This window comes from Haemorhous mexicanus, chromosome 6, assembly GCF_027477595.1.
Source record: "Haemorhous mexicanus isolate bHaeMex1 chromosome 6, bHaeMex1.pri, whole genome shotgun sequence".
Lineage (NCBI taxonomy): Eukaryota > Metazoa > Chordata > Aves > Passeriformes > Fringillidae > Haemorhous > Haemorhous mexicanus.
This window is the reverse complement of record NC_082346.1, coordinates 42,242,431-42,267,199: the sequence shown is the minus strand read 5'-3', so window position 1 is coordinate 42,267,199 and position 24,769 is coordinate 42,242,431. Positions and strand designations below refer to the sequence as shown.

The window sequence follows — 24,769 nt, the reverse complement described above, 5'->3', positions numbered from 1 at the left end:
CGTGGCATTTTGTAGACTAAACTAAGCTTGTGTGTCTTTCCATACTGAAATCTTTCTAGGATCTCCTGGTCTGTGATTTGGCGTATCAGGTAACACAATTCTCTTCCTGCCAAGACAGCACAGATGAGAGCACTCCAGTTTCATAGTCAGTTAAGAGACAATTAAAAGTCTTAAGAATAACTTTGGATACAGAGCTCGTAAAGTACAGCCACCTGCAATTACAAATCATACTTTAAATGTAGAAAGCCTAAGGTAATACACCTGTTAATAGAAAAGATCATAGGCAACGAGTGAGTAAGTAGTCTACAAAGCCACATTTATTTGCACATGTACAGAACAAAGCAACAGATGTTATTGTTTTCCATACAAAATTATATAAAAACAGTATTCACCTTCATAGATAACACTATACCACCTTAGGTTTATTAAATACATTCAGAAAGCATTCTTGCACGCACACAACATTAGTATTAGGTAGTCCCAAGTAACTCCAACATTGCAACGTAACTATTCCTAGTGGTATGAAGGGATCAAAGATTAGTCTGCAACTAAAACAAAAAGAATCCTGGCTGAGGAGCAAGCTTAAGTCTTTCTTCCACTGGCCACCAAAACAAGGATCATCATTGAAGAGATTAGCTATAAGTAGAACATAGATGCAAATACTACCAAAGCACCTGCACAAAGCAGGTAAGAGTGGTTTTCCAGACTGACTTGAGCTACCTTGGCCAGTGTTAACATTCCCATTTAACTACTGCTTGCCTATGGATAGGAAATTTTTATAAAACTGGAAGATAGACAGAATTGACTAAGAGCTTGCAGTTACAGAAGAAAACAAAAACTATAGATTCAAATCAATTACTTTGCGTTCCTACCTAGCACTGGAGAGATTATTTGCTTTACTAGGCCTTAAAATTCTCATTCTTGCAAGGAATAGAGGGGAATGGCAAAATTTTGTATTTCCTGCAATGCTTCCTTCCTACATATAATCTAAAAAGAGGAATTTAATTGTCAACAGGACATCTCAAACAATTTATTTAAAATGCACATTTATTTCTACAAAAAAAAGTGTATGATACAGAAGAAATGATCACATCTACTTTAAAGGTTTACCTATTAAAATATACAGAGGATCTTAATGAGTACAGGATATTTAAAAAAAAGATGCAAAGGAGTGTTAATCTTTTATTTTTACATTTTCAGGAACTTCACATAATTTTGGTAAGTAACCTTTTACAAAATTATGTAAAAAGTACAAGAATGCCTGGTAAACAGTCTGCATTTTTCCAAAAGATTTTTTACAGCATGCAATTCTTAAGGCAGCCTTCTCTTCCTCCTTACAAGGAATCCTTTCACTCAAATAATCTTCTGCTGCAAAGATTAGGCTAAGGAAGCTTGGTCTCTTCTGTTAACGCCTTTTGTCTTTCCTGTCTGATTTACGGTCTCTTTCACTCCGTGAAGTTCTCTTGCCTGACCGACTACTTTCTGATATAGATCTCTTTCTGTCAGACCTTGAACTTTTATCCTTTGAGCTTTTAGTATCTCTGCTACCACCTTTTGAGGACTTGTGACTTCTATCTACTCCTGAAGCATCCCTGCGCTTCCTGTCTGTGCTCCTTCTGCGTTTTCTATCTCTGTTATGCCCCCTGCCTCGGCTTCGACTTCTACTCTCACTACTGCTAGAGCTACTGCTGCTACTGTCCCTGCTCGTACTCCCACTTGTAGTGCTGCTGCTGGTGGAACTGCTCCGACTGGAACTGCTGCCAGTACTGGAACTACTTGCACTGGTAGTACTGCTTGAAGTGCTACTGCTACTACTGCTGCTGCTACGGGCATGACCAGTTTTGTTCCCTGCCCTACCCCTGCTTCTACTCCTAGTCTTACTCTTACTTTCTGCACTCGGTGTCTGATTCTGCTCTGCCTGGGCTTCAACCACCTTTACAGACACCACAGCATTTTCATCCTTGTCTGTCTGGGGCTCTGTATCCTGAGTGGACTGAGACAACTGAGGTGATTGTGCTAGTGGCACAGACTGTGGCTGAGATAGAGCCTCAGCCACAGATTCTGTCTGAGCTTCAGGTGTTTTCTCCTGTGTTTCTTCCAGTTCAGCATTATTTTCTGTTTTGATACCTTTCTCCTTCTTGGGAGAAGGAACATTACACACTTTTTCTGGCTGAGCATCACACTCTGATTCTGGTTCTATTTCTTTGCCATTTTCATTTTCTACAGGTTCTACACTATCTGCCTCATTCATTTCAGCCACATCCTGATCATTATCCACAGGCTGAATGTTTTCACTTTCCTCTTTTACAACTGTAACCTCCTCATGCTGACCATCCTGTTGCTTGTCATTCTCCCTCACCTCAGTAGGCTCTTCTACTTTCATCTCTACATCATGTTTCTGCTCATCCTCTTCCTGTTCCTTTTCTGCATCGCTATGCCCTGAACCTGAACCTATTTTTCCCTTTTCCTCCCCTACCTCCTCCATTTCTACATCATTGTGCTGATTACCTGTCTCCATCTCTTCCACCTGCTGAGCCACCTTACCCTCTTCCTGCTCCTTGTTCTGTTCTTCTTTCTTTTCTTCATTCTGCACCTCCTGATGTTCTTTTTCCTTCACAGATTGTCTTCTGGGTCTGGCCTCCATTTTGTTAATCTGCTCTGCAAATTCATTTCTCCTGCTTTCAAAGAGCGCTAGGGAATAAATGCATAAACAATAGCTAAGATAATCTACAGACACTGAAGTCTCCTTACCCTTTAACTGTGAGCTAGTAAGTTATCAAATTGTTCAACTTATAACATTGCAACCTTGCCCTTTGTGAAGTAGCAGGCCATTCATGCATAATGAAAGAGACTGCTAGTTATCTTAAGAAAACAAAGCAAAGGGGAGAGTAAGCTCAGCTGAGTATTCAAACAGTAAAGCCCTAAATCTAAGCTAACAAAAACTTTTTGACTTCATTAAAATCAAACCAACCAACAGTATATCAAAAGAATACCTTAATTTCCCAGTATTTACCTATTAAGGTTATACCTCCTAAGGCAAACAAAAGACAGTCAAAAAAAGCAAAAAGCTAGCTAGGTATTAAAAAAGCTTTATACTGTAGGCTATCCAGACAGGTGAGTTATCTTCTCTTACCCTACAACCAACAAAATAAAGAAAAGCACCTAAGAAAAAAACAAACCAATACATTCTTAGTTTAATAAAAAAAGAACAGTAAGACTACCATCAATCGGAGCATTTTAAATGTTCTCCAAAAGAAAAATAGAGTCATCCTGTGAAACAGAAATAAACACACATTGAGGTAAAAAAAATCATCATAAATTTATAATGGTATGATTAAGAAAATACTTCTCAAATGCTTTGCAAACACCTGCAGTTCCTTGCATCTTCACAGAATCTGCCTTTCCAAAAATGAAGTTGCTGCACTTGGATACATCTGGGTACTAAAGCCAATATAAAGGACTGTTTTAAACACATACCTCTGAAATTCTGCATATGCAACTTTTGACTTCTTGTAAGAGAATCAAATCCCATTCAATATAAAAAAAAAAAAATCACTGAAAGATTAATTTCCACTTAATCTCCACATTTGAGAAAATAGTTTGTCCTAAGCATGAAATTAATGTATTTAAGCAGAGACTTAAAATAAATTTGTATAGCAAACAAAGGGAGGCAAGAACAAGGACCTTTGTATCACAAAGACCCTTACCATTCATCTTTTTCTGTGACTCGTCCATCAGCTTCTGTGTAGCAGGACACATTCTGCCAGGTATGTAGAATAAATGAGGTTTTGTCTTTGTTCTTATGTATTTAATTATTTTAGCATTATGTTCATTCCATTCTTCTTGCTGAGAAATGAAAGAAAATAACCCTGAGTTACACAAGAATAGTTTAAACAAGAGAAAGATCAAGACCAAAACAAAAACTCACCAACTGAGCAAGCTCAACCTTTTGCTCCAATAACCGCAGCTCTGTCTGTTTAGCACGTCTTTCTTCAAACAGTTCTCGCCTCTCATTTTCAACTTGCTTTCTCTCTTCCTCTGCCTGCACTTCAAGTTTCTGCTCAATTTCTTGTCTTCTCTTTTGCTAAAATAAATGAAATAAAATCTTTATTTTTTTTTCTACATCAAGAGAAAATGTTCTAGTTTGATCCACTTAAAAATCTTCAATTACTTACACCATTAAAGGCATTCTTAAAAACACATTAGGAAATACCTCCTAAACTACAGCTAATGGAAGAAAAAAATGTCACTGCTTGCTGGCACCTTACTTTTTGTTGGTTTAACTATACAGTTATGGGACACACAGTGAATTTCTGTGTGCTCTACTATCTTTCAATTTGGACTTAAATTTTCAACATAAGCTTCAGTAAGTTGTGTTTTTCCCACCAATGGCAGAAAAATAAAAGGAATGTATTTGAGCTACCAGGGAAATCAGGTAAATTTCCCACTTGGGAGAGAAAGAACTAAACTCCTCCAGAAACAAATGAAGGACTGCAGACTGGTGTTTGTGACCAACAAAAATTAGATTGTGAACACTTCCAGTATATTAATTGCTAATTATATATATGACTACTATCCAGGAATGCCGTTTGTATGCCCTAGACTGCCATGTGCTCAGACTGTACAATAACTGTTCATAAAAAATTGGAATTTACTGCCTGGACAACAAAATAGCTGTGTTGTAAAACTCCTCAGGCCTCGACTTTGATTTATAGCAAGTGTACATGTATGAACAAAAAAAGACCTCCATAGGTACTCAGAAAATTATGTAAGGAGCAGTAACTCTTCAAAGTCTCTTTGTGCAAACACATACTGCTATAAATTAGACAGGGACTCCCATGTTTCTAGACCATCCTGATAAACAGCTTTTTGTTCTAATGCAAGCAGGCAAAAGTGAACTTTGGTCTTATGTGCCACATGACAAGTTAGGTAAACCACCCAAATACTGCATCTGAAAGTAATCAATACCAGCACTGTGAGTCAGTTCTGCTGACACTATACAGAAAATGTTTTAAGTTTATATCTTTCTTTCTATCTGCTTCAACTGGACTGCTGAAATTCAAACTTTAAAACATTGCTTTTAATCTAAAGGTTATTAGTGTTAACTGAATAACTCATTTTGTGCCACAGTTAACAAATACCACAGCCTTCACAAATTAAAAGGGAATAAAGTTGACACCATCCCACACACAATTTTTTTGAAGTAATCACTACGCTATGCAAAGCCTTTGCTTCAGTACAATCACACATTTACTTATTAAGATCAGAAATTCTGGTTATCTGTATTGGAGCAGAAAATACATTTTTAGACAGATAGCATAACCAAGCACAGATTTCTGTATACTTGGTTGTAATTTAAACATCTGGAACACACCAACGTAGGCACTGCTTCATCAATACTGCATCACTATTATTTCCAGAAATAGCCTATGACTTCTTAAATAGTTACCTGATTAAATTTCATTTAACATTGCCTTTTTGTTTCCAGAAAGGTCAGAAACAGGGTTAAAAAGTCATAATAAGAATGCCTTTCCTGCCTCCCACCCTCATTCCCCTGAAAAAACAAAACAAAAACCTACATGCACTGTCACCAATTCGCTGCACCTGCAACCTACACTGTAGGGAACTTTCATTCTTACTTGAAATAACTTAATCAAACAATTTTGCTTTATTATTTACAATCTGATAGAATTAAAAGTAAGTACCCTCTCAGTAGCAATAGCAACTGTGGACTCCTGTTTAAATTTTTGAAGAGTGCCCATCAACAAGCCAAATATACGTCGATTCCTGAAAAAAAACAAAGCCACAAGAAAAAGAAATTTGAGATTCAGTTCAAGTACTGAGATTGTTATTTGTATAAATAATCAGAGAAACTTTCCACCTCAAGGCCCAGTAGTACCCAAAGCCATTATCAACAGAAAACACACTGACTGTGCCAACAGTCCAGGATATAATTTACAGTGACATATCATTTTGCTTATGAGTAAGACACAGCTCTTACGTGTAACACAGAACAGCTAGCACAGGCAGAACTGGAAGCCTGCATATTTTTCATCTAGAAATAATAACACTAAGGAAATATTTTAAAAAATCTTAAAGCAGAGAGGACTGAAGAAAAAAGCCAAGTAAATACAGTGTGAGCTATCAATAAGGGAGCAAACTGGGTTTTCTAAAAAGCATACACTCCCCTCTCCACAATCTGCTTAGACTATTAAGGAGAAATGGAGCCACAGGGGAGTGAAAGCTTATCTGTCAGAGCTGCTCAACAATGAGACACTGCACCGTGGGACGAAAACAGAACTGCTCTTATCTGATTAGGTGCTGTTTTGAGAAAAATAAGTAAAATTCTTCAACAAATTCCCTTCTTCTGAGCAAGAACTAGTTTCTTGACTTTCACCTTCAACTGATTTTTATGCAATCCCAAATGAAGTCGTTACAACCTGAGCAGACTTTCTTATTTGACTTGAACCTGATCAAGTGAGAAAGGAAATGCTACTGTCTTCCCTAAGTACTACTCTATTACAGTGGCACAAACCTCACATGGAAAGGTAAAAGTATATTAAATAATAGAAACAGGAACAGAAATTGAAAGTCAGAGATCACTGAAAATGCATTTGTATATGAATGACATCCCAGAAGACATTGAGCAAAATCAGGAGTTCAGGGGATGCTGTCCTCTTAAAGAACCTCCCTCCTCCACAATTCATAGAGACTAGTACTGATTTTCTCATCTCTCTAGAGACTACTGAACTGAAAAGCAGTAAAACTACAATTCTGAGGGAACAAGCTTTTAGTGCCTGAAGATCTAGGAAGTTCAGAAAGAATTTTGAAGTCTCCCTGTAAGGGAAACAATTAGAACCTAGTAAAGGAAGGCTTGAAGTGGGGTTATAATTAAAAGAAGTAAGAAAAGTGCCAGTTTTCTGTGCCAGTTGATCTGTGGGGACTTATCAGAGAAGACTTCCATAGTTCCTTACACCAGTTCTAATTCTTCTGTTTATTTGGAGTATAACTATTACTGCACCAGGTGACTTGCAGTCTGAAATGGACGGAGTCCAGGACGTTGAACACAGTTGCAAATTTGATTTTCCAATACCTCTTATTTTCCAATACCTCAATAGCTCTTACCAATAGAGCTGCATTTCAGTTAGAATTTTAACAGCCCTGAGAAAAATACAATATAGGAAAAAGGAGACAGACATAGGAGGAATCTAAAAAGCAGCAGATGAAATGAAGGCAAGACTGTACTCACAGTAAGAAATCAAAGTAGCACGAGAAAAGAAACATGATGGAACTATTTAATTTAAAAAAAGAGGCAGAGGGAGTGAGGAACCATACCCAAAACCCTACTTCAACCAAAAAATAAATGATGAGCCAAGACAGCTGTAACAATCCAAGACATGAAGCTACAGATATTTCTGTCTTACTCAAATGACGTTAACACACTAGCACTAGCAAACCTGTTCCTGTAGGTGGCCTGAAAAGTAGAATTCATGTCAGTTATGAGAACAACACACAGGTTGCTGCTTGTGAAGTATTTTCAGAGAATACTTTTAAATTAAATTTTATACCATAATGGTAACTCTTCAACATAATCTTTGATACACAACAGCTTGTGTGCAATATCTTTTAAATCTAAAGCTACTTTCTATAGTAGAACTCAGAAGTACCACCTTTGTGTAAAAGAGATTTCTGCATACCTTTGTTTTCCTTTCTCATCCATATTTTGATCTTGTATAAGGTCTCGACGTGTTCGCTCTTTGGAGGTAGCAACAACAGAAGATGGCAACGCTGGCTACAAGAGAGAAAAACAAACGACTTTGTTCATCGTGTTGCAGGTTGGTTTCCTCTTGCACAGCTCCATTTACTATATATTACCTTTTTAATATCATCATCCTCTGCGTCGCTTTCTTGGCGTGATTCTCTTCTTGTCCGACGTTCTCCACCCAGCCTGAGGAAGAAAGCCAGCGGTCATCAGAGAACATGAATTTAGGAGAGAATCTCTTCCAGCATGAGAAAAATACAGGCATGTCTAGTCAGAAGAACCCACACCTGGGTGAGAATCTCCCCACTGTTCCAACTACCAGTAACTAACATTTTACAAAAAAAAATCTATTGTTGATGAAAATCAATGAGACAGAACAGTTTAAATTTTAATACAACTTGCAGAGTAATAAAAACAGAAGAATCGTCAAATACCATATTTGACTTTAAAAAATACATTTGGAATTTATTCTTTTAAATGTTCGTGCATTTCCAGAAACCTCTAAAATGGCTACTGGTATAAAGGGATCACTAGACAGATTTAAATGCATTGACATGGAAAGATTGGTGCAATTCCTTAAACAGGAAATGCTGTTCAAATTACCTACCAAATACCTATGGGAGAGAGGCAGATGGATTACCACTTGAGACATGTATGATCTAAGGCTTTAACAAACAGCAACTTAAAATAAATAATTGAAATAAAATAAAACCTAAAATAAATAATTGAAGTTGAAGTTTTTTTCAGCTTTGTGGCACAGCACTTTCCTGTTTCCAAGCTTCATTTTCTGCTAACTCAAAAATTCCAAAGTAAGCTTTGCTTTGGTCAAGAACTACCACTGCACTTTAAGTGCCCATATCACTTAAGCTCACTCTTATCAGTCACATCTGATGGATTTGTAAGTCTTCAACAAGTAATTTCCAAAGAAGACAGTGAAAGTCCCTAGTTAGTACCAGTTTCTGGTTTACTGTTACAAATTCTCATTCAGAAAAGCAAGCTGGCTGCATTAGTTTTTGCACTCACCTACTGGATGCACCTTCAAGATCCCTCTGTTTGGCTGGGGGTCCTCCTCCACTATCCGAGAATCCACGCCTAAAAATAAAGCACTTGTGGTCTTAGAACAAGTTAGATTAATCCCTGGACCACTTCAAATCTGCACAATTGAACTATAATTTTGCTTTACAGTCATGATTAAACGTAAATTTTACTTAGCTCTATCACCATTTACCGTCAGTACTGCAGTTGCTTGTGAACCATCTAATTTCACCTTGAACTTCTGCACTTATTTAACTGAGTAGCTACACTGAAACAAGCATCCCATTGTGTTCAAATAATCTTATCTGCAGTAATTTTCAGGATGTGGTTTTATCCACATGTATTTTAAAATCCCTCCTAGAGACCCTACCAGTTTTTAAATCAGCAAGAGACTGATTTTGAACGATTTCAAAGACAAGGTTCCAGCCACCACACAAAATCTCCCTTCATTTTGACGTTTCCCCTTATTTTTCAGCCTAACAGCTGAGAAGGTCAGAGAAAGCCACCCATTTAGACTTGTTGCAACTCAAAATGAAAAGGCGCTTTAAACTTAACCCCCAAAGCCCCGCAGGGCAGCTCTAGCGCTCATTCAAACAGTACGGCAGCGAGCAGCAGAGGTAAACGAGAAACACACAACACTCAGCGCAATGGCACGAACCACTGCCAGCGAAAGGATGGATGAAATTCCACTGTCCGTTCTGCGCTTCCTTACCTTAGCAATAAGCTCCCACGCCCTCTACCTCCACCGGGGCCTGCGAGGGCTAACAGCCTGTTTTGAGGGGGCCTGAAAGAGACAGTAAGCGCTGTTAGTGGTGCCTGCCCGGCCCCGGGGCGCTGCTGCCCGCCCGGCCCAACGGGCCTGCGGCCGCTCCGTCCTGCGCTCCGCGGCCGTGCCCCACCCCCGCGGGGCAGATCTCCCCCATCGCCGCCCCAACGGAGCGGGCACGGCCCGCAGAGGGACGCGGGGACCCGCGGCCAGCTCCGCGCCGCCCGCCCTGCAGGCCCGACACGCGCCTCCCCCCCGCCGCCCGGCCCTTCCTTGGCGGGACAGCGGCGCGCCGGGCGCTCCCCGCCTCACTCACCTCACATCATTGGGGTCCCGGCCCGTGAGCTTGCGGATATTCTCGTCCACGTGCTTGAGGCTTTCCTTGGCTTTCTCCAGCTGCTCCTGCAGCGCGCGCACCGCCACCGCCATCCCGCCCGCCGCGCGGCCTGGCCGGGCCCCGCGCGAGGCAGCGCTGGGAAACAGGGGGAACAGGCCCCTCCCACTCCGGTGGCCGCGGGCCCGGCGCAGCCAATCGCACCTCGGTGGCCCCCTCTGACCGCCAATCACAGGGCACGAGAGGAAGGGGCACGCCCACCAGGGCGGCTTGCCAAAAGCGATCACCAATCACAGAGCCCAGAGCCAGACTGGCATCCCGGCCGCCCAACTAGCGGAAAGCTCTGCCTGCTAGCTCGACGAATTAATGAACGGGGCCGCCAGAGTGACATGACACAGAGCTAATAAGAACTCAAACGTCATTTCCTTGTAGCCCAATCACAAAACCACTTCGAGGCTGCTTGTTCCACCCGCCCTGGACACATCCCGCTTTCCCACTCAATGGGGTCGAGGAGCCGGCACGCTCGGGACTCGGGCGAGAGCCAATCACCGCGGAGCTACCAGAGGCGCTTTTGCCCGGCGAGCCAATAGACGGGAGCGTTACTTGGCGCTGGCTGCGGTGGCGGCCTGACGGCCGGCGCGTGCCGGGCCTCCCCTGCCCTCACACCCGCCCGGAGTGGCGCGGCAGGGCAGCTCCGCTCTGCGCGTCAGGCACAGCGCCGGGGCGGCGGCGAGCCTTTAAACCACGCTCTTGCCCGGCTGCAGCCGATGTCGCTCTGTGGCTCCCCGCGGCGGGCAGGGGAAGGCACGGCGCTCTCTCGAAGGCAGTGACACACGCGCGCTCCGCCTGCTCCAGCAGTAGGGTGGGCGGGGCAGCTCAGCAGGAGGGGCGCGTTTGATCCCCGGCTCCGGCCTTCGCTCAGGACCCTGCGCTGCCGGCTCTGCAGAGCCTTAACCCGAGAGCCCAGCCCCTTCCCAGAGCTTCCCCGGCGGGGAGAACCGGCCCGGCCGATCCTGCTGGGCTTCGGCCGGGATCTCCCGCGGGTGTCCGGGCCCGCCCGGAAGGGGCGGCGGCCCCAGCGATGGCCGACGAGGCGCTGTTCCTGCTGCTGCACAGCGAGATGGTGGCGGGGCTGTACCGCGCCGCCGAGCAGGGCGAAGGGGTGAGTGGGGCCGGGGCCGCCCTTGGGCCGTCCGGCAGCGGCCGGGGCTGACGCTGCGGCCGTGGCGCCTTGTGTCTTGCAGGAGAACGGGCGCTGCACCACCAAGCTGGAGAGCATGGGCTTCCGCGTCGGGCAGGGGCTCATCGAGAGGTGAGTCTCCGCCGGGCCCTGTCAGCCGCTGCTCGTTCTCGGAGCTTTCACCTCGCCGGTAAAGCACACCTGCCCGGGCAAGGTGTAGTGGTGTGGCTGGACGGAGAGTGCGTTCCTATTGCCGTCAGTTGTTCTGGCATCTTCTGTTTTCGTATCTCATTTTTGTGGGGACCTGCGTTTGTGTATCACGGGACGGTTTTGGAGTGTGTTGTTTTCCTAGTGCTTCCCATCGTGAAAACCGAGTCAGAGTACATGGTTACTTTTAATACTTAGAATTATCTTTAATTCTAATTTGTGTTGACTTTTGCACGTTTCCTGCTTCTGGTACGTTTTGTGGCTTCATTCTTTTTCTGATTTGCTTCTTGACCATAATTTAATGATTGGTCCTTACTCTATTTCATTTTTGTAAAGTGCCCTCAGCCCTTGCGACTCCGCGACTGAGCAGCGATGCAACTCCAGCACCCTCGTTCCGAGGTCGTGTGCAGACTCCTGGGTTTCTGAAGTCATGCTTTTGTTGAATAAAGTGCTCCTTTGGTGGCAGATAAAGACCCTCAATGAACATCCGAAATAAGCAAAAGAAAGAAGTTCCTTCTGAGAAATGGGAACAAGTTTTATATACTTGTTGCTATGTTAGAGCTCTTTTGCCAAATTGAAGGACACCTTTCAAGAAGTAGTATAGGTGTGAGCTTTTTGTTTTATCTTCTACGTAGATACTTTTTTGAAGATAAAACTGATGGAGCACTTTCCACCTTTCTGTATGTCAGCTATGTTTGATAATCCTGGAATTAAAACAATTTATTCTGCTATCATATTGCAAATTCTAAGATAACACTGTGTTGCTCTTAAATTAAAATACTTGATGAATGGACAGTGAGGCTAGAATGATACTGTACGATGGTTGGAAAACTAATTTCTATAATAACTTCAAAAATGATGTTGTATAGTACCATTAAAAATATTTTTAATTGGTCAGGTTATGTGTACCATCATTATTGATATGTTTCTCACTTTTCTCTTAGGTTTACAAAAGATACTGCCAGGTTCAAGGATGAATTAGATATTATGAAGTTCATTTGCAAAGATTTTTGGACAACGGTATTCAAAAAACAAATAGATAACCTAAGGACTAATCACCAGGTACTGATGCTGTAGATTAAGATTAGAAAGGTGGTGAGAGTTTTGAGTTGCTAGTGCATTATTTGTTTTTCTTGGTCTAGAATTAATTACCAGATAAAAAACCCAAAATGTTCCATATTTGTTCTGTTTAAAAAGCATGTTTTTCAATATTCATATTATTATGTAGCTTTAGAATGCACTTTAATAATTGCCTATGATGTCTTTATTGCCACTGTTTGAAAAGACTAAATGCTTTGAATTTCATTGCACTGTTGCAGTGCTACAGAAAGGACAGTAATGATTACAGTTGAGTAACATTTAAACAAGAACTTTTTAATCTGTCTCTTAATAAATGTTAGCAAAAAAATAGTGAAAAAGTGATGTTACTCTCTAAATATTTATTTAAATAGAATAGGTGCAGTGATTTTTTTTTAGTTTGAAGCATGTTAAGAGTTTTCAGCAGTTAAGACAGTTGTAATCTATTGAAAATAGTTGTATGAGAAACTTCTCAGACTTGCATGTTGTTGACATTCGCTGTATCCATGTGCTTTCCTGTATCAACAGCCACAGTTCTTAATGCCAGATCAAAATAACTTAAGGAGCCATTTTACTAGAGTAAAAAATCTTTTTCCTAATTGAATCACTTGGTTTTCTTATGGCCATTTCCCTGTTGGGAATGTTCTTCTTCCCAAATTAGGAAGAAGAGAATTTGTACAACGATTGTGCCAAATAAAATAGGTTTTATTTTTCAGTGACTTATCAAGTAATAGGAGATAATTATTACTTTAGAAATCTGGGATTTAAATTCAAAAAAGCTGCAGTATTGAGCTTAAGGTCTTAATTGTACATACAGGCTAATTAAAGTTCATTAAATTCTGAAGTAGCACAGTCAGTAGCAAGGAAATTATCATGGCGGGTGTAGTTAAAGCTATACTGTGTTTATACTTAATTTATTAAGATGCATATTGTTGCACTAAACTGTGTTGTAGAAAATACCAGACTTTTACTTTGATTGTCTGCTGGGTATTGTTGCCTGTACTGCTATTAAGAAAAATAATTCCCACTGAATTTGAGAATAAGAATAGAGATGTGCAAAACCCAATGAAGATGGAGATTTGAATGTAAAAATCAGTATGCATTGGATACATTACCAAAGACTTTCTAGTATGTAACTGTTTTTTCTGATCACTGGAAGGACTCTTCCAAGAAGAAATGTACATCAACATTTTTTAGGGGTAACTGATCATATTATTATCTAGGGTTTTTTTTTTGTATACTCACAATTAAGTGTACTTTCTTTTGCTATTCCTTGTAAGTAAATAATACAATTTAAATGTAAATCACATATGTCTTAATCTACAATTTTTCTTCCTGAGCTCATATGTATTTTATCTACAAATCAAATCCATTCACAGAAAATGTGGATTTTATATTAATGCACATTTAACTAAACTCCTCAATTTTTTCTTTTTAAACAGGGTATTTACGTCCTTCAAGACAATAAATTCCGTCTCTTGACACAAATGTCTGCAGGAAAGCAGTATTTAGAACATGCACCAAAGGTACCCTTGGATTCTGTGTGGGGGAGGGCCTACCAGTTTCCTTTTAATTACCTTCATCTATTAATAACTATACATTTTGTAATTAAATAGAAACTTCTGAAGGTCACCTAAAGATATGCCTTCAGAACCTGTGTGCTTTTTAGAAAGGCACCCTGTTTCAGAACATGGATTTGATTTATAGTTCAAAAAATGGTTTTGGTTATAGTGAAACTTGCTGCTGTTACATTTGAGTTATTTCATGGCGCCAGTGCTTGTCTGCCACTGTAACACGGATTCTTTCTCTTCAGGAAGCATGTGTTTTCAAAAACTTTATTAAAAATTCCCAAAACACATTGGGAAGATTCTATTTGTACATAAAACAAGCTTCTGAGATGATGTGAATGTTCAGAAAGATCTTCCACCAATTAAAAATAGTTGTGAGTGCAGATGCTCAGTTATGGTAATAGTTCAGGTAAAATCAGTCCCTCTGCAAAACCTATCATAGAGCACTTTGGTTCAGGTGGATTAAAAATGGGACATTCAGTTCTATTTTATGGTTTCTTAATTCTTGATCTTAGTCCTCCCAATTGGCTGCTGTCCTTGGAAAATTTTTTTTGTGTGTGTTTGAAATGTGAAAATGAAATGTTTCTTCTATTTTGCAGCACACATTTTAAATATCTGCAGGTGTTTGTATTCTAAGGTATGGCCTGCACAAGAATGCTGTCTTGGACTGTTTCTCCTTTGTTGACTTCAATACCAGTTGCTAATTTCTGCCAAGTCTTGTGAATAATTGATTTAAGGATATTAAGTTCCTACAGGTTTAATGGAAAGAGAGGGTGACTCAAAATACTGCCTCTAATGAGAACTATCTGTGTAGTGAGCTCTACTCTACCAAATATTGGAGATACCTATTAGAGACCTGACAAAGTCTCTCAAAATCTCCATGGTTTTCTGTTGTCCAAGTATTAAGTTGTGTTCTTGAGTACTTAGGTGCAATCTTTATCAACAAGCTTCACTGTTAACACTCAATTGAAGTGCAACTTTTTATTTAGTATTTAGCATTCACCTGTGGACTAATCAGAGGAGGGCTGTCAAATCTGGGAATAAAGAGTATTGTAACAGCTGAAGTTTCATCAATGCCTGCATGTAAGTAGTACTTGGAGTGTTCAATTATTAGCTCACTTGGTAACTTTCCTGACTGACTGTTAAAAGCATTTTTCAAGGTGGGATTTGTTTGAAGCTGCTGGGCCATAGGAGTCCATGTAAACTTAAGGATATGACTTGCTACTATATCCTTTAGTATTTAGAAAATACTGACAGGGAATAAGCCTCCATGATGTTGAGTGGAAAGCAAAACTTAAAAGTTGTATTTACATTTAGAAGCATCAGATGTGTAAGGATGTGTGTCCAGAAGGTTATTTGCACAAGTGAAGCTCTTTCTCTACAGAAGTCATTAAGGATATTAATAAGACCATTGTAACTACATAAGCTGCTGAATTAAAAGTTTGCACAGACTTAGCACAAATTTTAGGTTTAGCTGACAAAACTTCTGTGATGTGGGACATGGTCAACTTAGAGACAAAAAGAAAAGAGAGAAGCTGTTCAGCATGGAATTAAAATTTAAATGCTAAATTTAAACAATGGCTCAATTAATGCTAAATTTAAATAATGGCTCAACTGCTTACAATTAAACTGTGAGGTTGAAATGTTCCTTACTATTTATTTGGAAAAAAATTTAAAAGAAAGTAATTACTTGGAGAAATAATTCTAATGGTAATAATGTGATCTGACTCTGCTTTTCCTGCAGGTAAATTTCAGGTGATGATACAGAAGATGTAGAGCACATTCAAATCTGGGTATCTACTTTAAAAAGCCTTTGTATGTGGATTCACTATCTTGGCTCAGTCTTGTATATAAACATGTAAATTATAGCAGTGTGCAGCACAATTCCAAAATATATAATAAATGCTCATAGAAATAACACTATGCTTGTGTCTTGGTATGAGATTTATTCTATACTAATGTAATAATTTATACATGGTAAAACTGTGTACTCTACATATTCAGCAAAACATTTCAATTACCACAAGAGCCTGGAAGACCAGAGACAGAGTTAGAGAACAGAGAAAAGTCCTGACCAAGACTAAATTTGAATAAAAAACAAATGCATGTTGTGTTGCCCAACTTGAATGTGCAAGTGCTACCCTTCCCCATTCGCTCTGAACTGGGAGGCAGTGATTGCTTTTGTATTTCTTTGATGGAGCCCGCCAACATGTGAGCTAACAGCTCACATCATTAAAGATACTCGGTGGAGACCTTTGTTGGATTGTAGTTTGGGGCAGTAGAAGAAAACTTGTTTTTAAATAGTTCAAGAGTTTCTCCTGTCCCTGAAATTAGCAACTGTTCCTTGTGACAGAATGATTTATACCTAAGGTCATCTATACTGGCCAAAGAAGGAAATTTATTCCACCTTGTTGTGCATAAACTCTATATTAATATTAATTGTTTTTAATTGCTAGCTGCTGTTTACTTCTGTAATGTACTACTCAAAAAGTAGTAATGTTTACATTTTACTGAAACAATTGTTTCAGTAACACACTGGCTATAGTTGAACTGCTAAGCAGTGCTAGACCTCAGGCACCAAAACTTGAAAAAACACATTCAGCCCTAAATCTAGATTTCTATAGGAAGGCTGCCATTAAATAATATGGAGTAAGAAAACCCACAACATTTAAGAACAGTCTTTAAAATCCTTTAGGTTTATTTAAAAAAGTCCTCAATAAGTTTGTTAGAAAAAGAATAATAATTTGTAATGTAACCTCAGATATCACTTAATAGCAGTGTCCATAGATTACTCAGATTGTAGAAATTTCTAGCCAAGAATGTAGTTTACAAAGACAGGAGCTTGAGAGATCATCCTGGACACTTCAGTTACCACTTTACAATGATGGTGATGATGGTATTGGAGACACTGACAATCTCAGCTAAAACTCAGCTGAAGTTCTTCACAGCTGTCCCAAACGCACTAGTGTGAGGGTGTTCTGAAGGGATTGTGTAATACTTCAGGTCTGAACAGTGCAGTGTCTTGCTGTTAACTGTGGCAATGCAAAATACTGGATGTTCTCAAAACAGCCTAGGAAGGCTCGTCAGCCAGGTCACGTTGATCAAAGTACCTAGGAATGAAGTGGAATATGGTAAGAAACCTCCAAAGCAACATTACTTCAAGCTGTCCAACCCATTGCTTTCTATCTCATCATAATTATGGCTTCATGGTTCAGGGGGCTCATCTGAAGACAGGAATAAGCTTATTTTGTTCTTAGGTGTATCTTAAATCCTTTCAGCTAAGTATATTTGCTGCATTGGCCCAGGGTATTTTTATTTACTTTCACTTTTAAAAGGATTTGGGTTAGTACAAATAATCACATATTTATGCTGGACATACATTACTGGTTGAGGTGTATAAGTTGCATTACCTACTAACTAAGCAGATTATCAAGTTCAGAGCTGATATTTGTTCTTCATTCTTGCTCTCCTGGAAAAGAGAGAAATATTACAGCAATTCTTTTGTTAGCTGTGTCAAATAGAGAAGCTGTTACAAGCCATGTTATGTGTATTTGTAGTCTTCCCTACATTCTTAAGCAAACTAAAGACATGAAAAATTAATTAAGACTTCTGAAAAACGATCCTCTTTACCTGCTAAATTAACCAAGTCCTCTGCACAGTTGTATTAACTCTTACCTCCAGTGCCCTGACTTCTGAACATCGTCTTGCCAGCTGTCGAATAAGGGAGTGAGCTTCAGGTAGCAAAGGTTTTTCAAGGCATGCCAACAGTGCATAAAGCCATCTACCCTGTGAAGGTTCAAATAACAAAGTTTTAATTCTGAGCATTTCCTTGAAGATTCAAGCAATTAATGTTATATAGAGCAGGACTGAAGTGTAGGTCTCAAAACAAAACAGCATTCAAGTGTTAAATAATTAAATTTTCAAAACCACATTAGATACTACATGGTAGTAAGTTCTGTGTCTCTAGATCTAAAGAGTCTTGTGAGCCCTACTCTTGACTTTCCTGGCATTTTTTTGAATGCTGGCTAAGATATAAATTATTACAGCTGATGCTATTATAGTCAGAAAGAAGGATTATTTTAGTAATATCTAAACTATTACTTGGCTATTAATGTTTAACTTCACAATCTGTGATAAAAACATTCCTGAAGACTGAATGTGTGAACTCAGATCTTTATGGAATTAGTGGTTAGATCTTTAAGATTTGCACCACTGTGAAAATATGTCCTTTGAGTTTTACATCTCTGAATTCTACTGCATTCTTACAAACCTAATTTCTGGTACCAGTCTAACTTCATAATTTAATCACAGTGTCTAGTGGCCTTCATTCTGGAACCTAACCTAAAAGTCATTGTGCACATTCTCTGCAACATATATACTGGTTAAAAAGAAAAGTCTTCCACAGGAAAGGACAGAACATGAAAGGTCTTTAAGTGACTGAAAAAAAAACAGTGAAACTATGCTAAGCATCATGTTATTTTTCTTACTCTTTTTTTTTGTGGTACTGAAGGAGACCATCCACCAAGGTCTTCTGTAGATATAGTGCCCTTACACAGCTGGTCAACCTAGTTGAGGCCAAACTCCATGCCAATGTAGGCTGTCAATCAGGAGTTCTTGCTAGGTTTGTCACCTTATGAATGCAGCTAAGCCTTCTGGTCTGTGCTTAATGTGAAAGATTAAATGTGTCTTTGCCAGCACACTGTAATGCACCTCCTAACTAAACCGGAGGTATTGGTAAAAAGTGTGCAGCACCCTGACACAACCAAAGCTGCTGTGATCTCTCTCCTCTCCTAAACCCTGATACTCACCAAGCCTCGTGGCTGAAGTTATGGGGCAAGTGATTCAAAGGGCGTAATACAAAGGGAGAGATACAGAGGGAGTTTGGGTAGTACCTTTTATGTCTCTATCTGTTAAGTTTTATAATTTTAGCCTTCCTAAAACAAATGGGAATACTCATTTTAGTATCTAATCAAGAAAGTTTTGAAAGTAACAATATGTTATAACCATCTAGAGAACTCTTTAGAAAATCAAAATAATTTAATAGAAAACTGCAAACAATTTATTCTTTGTTTAATGTATTCATGTGCAAGTAGTTAGAATAAGGTAAAAATTACCAGTTCTGGAGTAAATCTTTTCTCTCCAAACCAGCTTATCAGGTATTCTAAGACACTGGTTACTGTTGCCTTCAAAAGAGGAACAGAAAGAGAAAATTTAGTATCTGCAATGTTTTGTTTTGCTGCTCTTCTACCTGAAAGATTTTATTATATAAAAAGTATTTCTACTCCACAGTATTTATTCCAGTTTGAAGTTACATGTAAGTGTAAAGTAAGTGTTGAAGTACCACACTTTGGAAAAAACTTTGTATGAAATGAATTAATTGTCTGTGTTAATGAAAAGTTATGGGTAAGTAGCTGAGATTAGGAAAGAAGGATCACACTGACTGGTTGGTTGGTTGTGTATAATGGTGGCAAGTGGGAAATGTAGTAAAGGAAAGCTAAGTGTGATTCTTCTAGCCTTGCAATGTACACAGAAGTTCACAATCAAATGGAAGGACTGCACTTAAAACACTAAATGAGAAATTTTATTAAAAACATTGTAAAGCACCTATTGGGGTATTCAGCAAAAATTCAAACATTAAATGTGCTATAGAGAAACTACAACAACAAAATACTTTCAGAACTAGTAATGAAAAATCTATGCTTGTAAAGTTATTTGTAGCTGAATGTGAGATAACAAATACATATTTTCCTTCTGAGTGTACAATTAATAGAATTTGTAATAAACAAATGCCTACTCTAGGCAAAGAAAAATAGGTAAGCCTTCTGCAACAGAACATGAGAAATAATGATTGAGGCAATATCACTATATGATTCTAAGAGGTAGGCTTACCTGATTCATCCTGCTTACAATACTTAGCAAAGGGGGAAAGCCCACCTGAAAAAAAGCAAGTTGGAAAATGTAAACATTATCACAAACATCTTTGTTCTAATTTAGAACATACTAAGATTTTAATTTGATGTTCAGACACTTGTAGGGATTTGAAAGTTTGTTCTGAGCTTTGAAATTTATTTTAAAAGTATCTTCAATAAAGTTGAAGGTCCAGTGAAGTATCAGAGCACCTTGCTTCTACTGTTACTTGCTAAAGTTTTGGTTTTACAAAAATGATGTAGTGAAGAACATGTGTAGGGTATCACATATGAGGAGGGTTAACCACATATCACTATGCAACAAAACACTAAAGCAGACTATGAAGAAAGCTTCCATTCTGTTCAGTGAGAACAAAGTAATGACTTTAGCTGATAAGAGATGAAGGAAGTCTTCAAATTTTGACAGAAAACATAGATTTAATTCCTGCTTCACTTGGCTTCTGCATAAAAAGAATGTACACTGGGACTTCCTGGGCTCACCAGAGCTTACTTTCCATTTGGCACAAAGTGGTAATAAACAGTAGAATTTTTTCTGGTAGTTAGTCTAGAAAATAGCTGCTGAAAAATAACTAGAAGTCCTATACTCACCTTCAAGTAATCAATTCCTAAATTTTCATTATCAGATAGTGCATCTATTTCTGAGTATACTCTTTCCCCGAGGCAGAACTTCTTCCAGCCTTCTTCATCCTCTGATTTTGGCTGAAGTAAATAAAAATAAATGAAAACTGTGTAATACTGTGTTTTGAGGACACTGGAGAAAAGACTTAAATTGTTGCATGCAACTATAGAGCAAGATTAAATGAATTCAATAACTGGGAAAACAAACCACAGAGCACTGTTATGAATTCTACTCACCATAGTAACATTGCTGTCCAAATGTTGTGACCGCCAGTGATTCCTGTGCTTGTTCAGGCTCTGAGTAATTAAATAGTCATAGTCAAATCCCAGTTTAACTCTGTGGATATTTTACCCTAGCCACAAATGTATGAAAAGTATATTTTATGACTTTCTATAAATCAGTAGATGTATAGCCAGCACAATTAGCTAAATAATTCCCATGCCTCTTAGCAGAAATGTAATTAAGAATCTCATGCTGGGATTTTGGAAGTAATGTTAAAGCTGAAGGTGTTTTGAAGTCTATTACATAAGGTTAAGCTGACGCAGTAAGCTTTAACAGTGTTCTAGACTTTTCTTGTTAGAACAATCTTAAGAAAAAATCCACTTTGATTTAATCCAAAAGCACACATAAAGCCAATATCCTATTTCCAACAGTGCTCTGTATCTGTATCAGAGGTCTACAGAATTGTTTGAAAGAAGGCAAGTGTGCTTTCTTAGCACATTTCTTCTACCTGGCAGGAAACCTGTGTAAACAAACTGGCCTGCTTAACAGTTACTTGTAGAGAGAGAGCTGTAAATGTTCTGTAGCAGAAGGAATTTGTCTCCCACTCTGGTTGTTCCTGTAGCTGTATAAAAGACCACTAAAAACACTCAAAGTAACAGCAGCTGATGCAGTAGTTGAACACGTGAGTTCTGATGCTCTTACTTAAATACTTTTTAGGATGGTCTCATATTTCACAGTGTTAATTCTGGCACTGATAAGACAATTGATTTGAGCATAAAGGAAATACCTATTCAGTGAATAAGCCTTTAGATGTCAGTCTCCTTAGTTTTGCTAAAACATTAGACTGTGCCTAATATACAGGATGCAATGTGATCCCTCGCAGAAACAGGGGTAGCTCAGTTACTGTTTACAAAGTAGATGCAGTGGTACAGATCTCCTCCTTCACTAAATTTTCCTCCCTGAAAAAAACATGGTACATGAGCTCCTGCAGAGTTCAGTGCTAGAGCAGCTCCTAGTTGGTCACACCTCAGTACTTGAGGTACTCCTACAATGTAGCATCAATGCACTGTAAACATGCTGTCTGCAGCACTGGAGTCACAAATGACCTCTACCTACATTTTTATTATATTTTCCATTTCACCCTGTTTGAACTGTGCATAGAAAATAGAAGAATCATAGATTTGGGTTGGAAGGGACCTTCACAGGCCATCTAGTCCAACCCCTCTTCCGTGGGCAGGGACATCTTCAACTAGATCAGGCTCAGAACCCCATCCAATCTGACCTTTATTGTTTTGAGGGATGGGGCATCCACCCCTCTCTGGGCAACCTGTGCCGGTGTTCCACCACCCTCATTGTAAAAAAATTCTTCCTTATATCTAATCTAAATCAAACCTCCTTCAGTTTAAAACTTTAATAAAGCTTAGCTGAACTTAGAACCTTTACCCTTTGAGACTGCTTAATTTTCTGTTCTTGTTGTGTTACTTCAAGCAGGGTGCAAATATATCAGGAAAGATTAAAGTCTGTGCTAACTCTACAACCTTACAGATATGTTTTACCAAATCAGTATGTCTCCTCAAAATGGGTCGCCACCCCTGTCAACAAGTCCCTAAATGGACTGTATGAATGGACTTTATGAATCTCCTGATGGATTAGAATCCACTTGGCTCTTAGTTCACACTGAGTTCTGCAGAACAGTGCATTTCCTGCTAGCACAGTGTTTTAATATAACTGCAGAACATCATAGGGGTTTTTCTCCTTCCTCAACTACGCCATAGCATTTAATGTAAATACAGACATATTTTTGTTGAAGGAGAATTTCTTAAACGTGACTCTCAAGAGTTTTATCAGAGGTTTAAAAGCCACACAATATATGCTCAATTAGCTTTCAAGAACTTAAAACTCTTGCCTATAAACACCTATCCTGCTACAAAATCACAACATTTCTAAACTAGATATAAAGTTATCTCCTGTAGAGCACAGATATGTTCTATCCAGTCCATGCAAGACCCCTCACAGACTATCTTGTACCTGACGAACAGCTGAGAAATTGGCCACTTGCTGCTGCTGCCACTTGAGCGTTGGAGAGTATCCTTCAGGAGCAGGCTGACATCCAGAAATCTGAGAAAACACTGGCGATAATTATAATGTAAAGAGATCTTTATAAGAAGAAACCTTAAAAACAAGAAAATCAGTAAATGTTTACTGTCAGGTAAATAATATCCTTGAAATCTTCATCTAAGAAAGGTAATTTCATGACCATATCCAAGGCTGAGTTAAGATTTTGGTTTAGACAAAATTTTTTTTGTTTAACTCTTTTCATATGTACATAAGAAGGAAAACTAAGTGTTCAAAATACTTTGTCAAAGAATTACTTAAGGTCTTCCTTTCAGCAACTGTTCTGCTTTAATCTCCCTGCTCATAAAAAGCAGGATGCTGTTTCCTTATCTGGGACAGATACTATCAATCTTAGGCATTCTACCTGTCAAGACAGTAAGTTGAGGATGACAGAGGACCATAAAGCCATCTAGAAAATAAGCTTGATAGTGAAGTAGATATAACCTCTTTAAAGATTAGCATGAATGGGTTATTAAACAAAATCTTTCTACATGTGTTTAAGAATGTCACTACATACAGATGAGATGGATGAAGAGAATGGCTACAGAAGTGACAAGGTCAGATCAGTATTAGAAACTTTCTCTGAGAAATCTTATAGTGAAATCTCAGATCACATCATTGTCATTGGAGAAAGGCAAACTATTTGAAAGTAGATTAAAAACCAAGCTAGCAGGGCAGTGCAGCAACAAAAAAATCTGCTTCAACAGATTTGTGGGAAAAGTAAGGAAAAATTCCAATAAAATATTCCTCCCAAAAGAAAAGAAGCTGCGCTAGAATTTTGTCTAACTTTAGTAAAGCTTAGCTGCACTTACTACCCTTATGCTAGATATAGACTTAAACCCAAAGACAGGTATGGATATATTTTTCTTCTAAAATGTATGCAGGCTTTATGATTAAATAATTGTAAAATTTCATGCAACATTTGATTTCCTCAGACAGTAAAATAGTCTGTTGTGTATTGAATAGTATGGGGATTATCAATTTAATCAGTGAGAAAGACTGCTGTTACCCAGCAGATGAACAGGGATTTCTTCAAAAACATTTAATTCTGTAGATGCTTTTAGAATCTAGCAGTGCTATTTAGTTATGCCAATGACTCCCCAAAATTATTACAAACATCATTATAGTAGCATCTTTCCCCTTGTTTTCCCCTCTCAAAACGTGTAAAAGCTCTCAAACTTACTGAAATGTTTACTGTCGGCTTCTTTTTCAATTTTCTGGGATCTATTTGTGCCACGACCACGTCAGGACATCGAGCTGCTTCAATCCTACAAAACAGAATCAAGTGGGCTGCATTTTTTCTTTCCGGTAACGGGTCGATATATACCGGATGTCTCTGAAATACTCATTAAAGCATGGAGGGACCAATCAAGATCATTGAGTCGAACTCCGTGCACAGGACAGCCCAGAAATCACACTCTGTGCTCGAGGGCGCTGTCCAAATGTTTCTCGAACTCTGCATGCCTGGTTCTGTGACCACTGCCCTGGGGAGCCTGTTCCAGTGCTCAGCCACCTCTGGGCGAAGAACCTTTTCCTGACATCCAGCCTAAACCTCCCCCGACACGGCTTCATGTCGTTTCCTCGAGTCGTGTCGCCGGTCACGAGAGGGAAGAGATCGGTACCCGCCCCTCCTGCAGGTGTGTAAAACACCGACTATGCCGGCAAAGGGCAGCACCCCGCGGCCTCCCTGGCGCGCCAGGACACGGAGCCTGGCCCGGGCAGCACCGGCTGCCGCGCCGCTCGCAGAGAGGTGACGGGCCCGGCCCCGGCCCGTTCGCCCCGCCACTCACTGGACACGCTTCAGATATTCCTGGGGCGTCCTGGGAGGCACAGTGGGGTCGAAGTCCTCGGCCAGGTCACAGTCGCCCACGGGCAGCAGCCGCGGCATCAGCTCCTCCAGGCCCGGCTCCATGGCCGCGCCGCCCCGGCGGCAGAGCCCGCCCGGTTCTGCTGCTCT

General features: G+C 39.6%; 3 protein-coding genes across 4 annotated transcripts; 1 reads left to right on the top strand and 2 right to left on the bottom strand.

Moving 5' to 3' along the window:
- Positions 1–295: 295 nt before the first annotated feature.
- PNN (pinin, desmosome associated protein) lies at positions 296–10,039 on the bottom strand. Its single transcript, XM_059849943.1, has 9 exons — positions 9,880–10,039; positions 9,510–9,581; positions 8,786–8,854; positions 7,876–7,948; positions 7,698–7,792; positions 5,706–5,787; positions 3,929–4,084; positions 3,708–3,846; positions 296–2,691 (listed from the first exon to the last, which is right to left on the bottom strand). The coding sequence occupies exons 1-9, from the start codon at positions 9,990–9,992 to the stop codon at positions 1,406–1,408; spliced, it is 2,085 nt and encodes a 694-aa protein (XP_059705926.1). The 5' UTR covers positions 9,993–10,039; the 3' UTR covers positions 296–1,405.
- A 294-nt stretch (positions 10,040–10,333) lies between these two features.
- Positions 10,334–15,852, top strand: TRAPPC6B (trafficking protein particle complex subunit 6B). Its single transcript, XM_059849946.1, has 6 exons — positions 10,334–11,059; positions 11,142–11,209; positions 12,229–12,346; positions 13,804–13,887; positions 14,919–15,012; positions 15,674–15,852. Exons 1-6 carry the CDS (start codon positions 10,979–10,981, stop codon positions 15,703–15,705), a joined length of 477 nt encoding a protein of 158 aa, XP_059705929.1. The 5' UTR covers positions 10,334–10,978; the 3' UTR covers positions 15,706–15,852.
- A 757-nt stretch (positions 15,853–16,609) lies between these two features.
- Positions 16,610–24,769, bottom strand: GEMIN2 (gem nuclear organelle associated protein 2). 2 transcript variants are annotated; one of them, XM_059849944.1, is made up of 10 exons: positions 24,603–24,767; positions 23,996–24,080; positions 22,726–22,815; positions 20,712–20,771; positions 20,445–20,555; positions 19,819–19,863; positions 19,044–19,112; positions 17,605–17,715; positions 17,340–17,398; positions 16,610–17,039 (listed from the first exon to the last, which is right to left on the bottom strand). In XM_059849944.1, exons 1-10 carry the CDS (start codon positions 24,722–24,724, stop codon positions 17,000–17,002), a joined length of 792 nt encoding a protein of 263 aa, XP_059705927.1. In that variant the 5' UTR covers positions 24,725–24,767; the 3' UTR covers positions 16,610–16,999. The 2 variants fall into 2 exon arrangements, with proteins under 2 accessions (XP_059705927.1, XP_059705928.1); XM_059849945.1 differs by lacking the exon at positions 19,044–19,112 and having other exon boundaries at positions 24,603–24,769.

Bases quoted from the DNA above. Each gene is read 5' to 3' on its own strand.
- PNN (XM_059849943.1), bottom strand. From the start codon at position 9,992: ATGGCGGTGGCGGTGCGCGCGCTGCAGGAGCAGCTGGAGAAAGCCAAG. The intron at 5,788-7,697 runs GTATGCAGAAAT...GTTTTTTTTCAG, and splicing joins GATGAGAAAGGAAAACAAAG to GAATCGACGTATATTTGGCT. The intron at 2,692-3,707 runs GTAAGGGTCTTT...TTTATTCCCTAG, and splicing joins GTCACAGAAAAAGATGAATG to CGCTCTTTGAAAGCAGGAGA.
- TRAPPC6B (XM_059849946.1), top strand. From the start codon at position 10,979: ATGGCCGACGAGGCGCTGTTCCTGCTGCTGCACAGCGAGATGGTGGCG. The intron at 11,060-11,141 runs GTGAGTGGGGCC...TGTGTCTTGCAG, and splicing joins CCGCCGAGCAGGGCGAAGGG to GAGAACGGGCGCTGCACCAC. The intron at 12,347-13,803 runs GTACTGATGCTG...CTTTTTAAACAG, and splicing joins ACCTAAGGACTAATCACCAG to GGTATTTACGTCCTTCAAGA.
- GEMIN2 (XM_059849944.1), bottom strand. From the start codon at position 24,724: ATGGAGCCGGGCCTGGAGGAGCTGATGCCGCGGCTGCTGCCCGTGGGC. The intron at 24,081-24,602 runs GTGAGTGGCGGG...TCTGTTTTGTAG, and splicing joins GAATATCTGAAGCGTGTCCA to GATTGAAGCAGCTCGATGTC. The intron at 19,113-19,818 runs GTAAGCCTACCT...CCTCTTTTGAAG, and splicing joins TTGTAAGCAGGATGAATCAG to GCAACAGTAACCAGTGTCTT.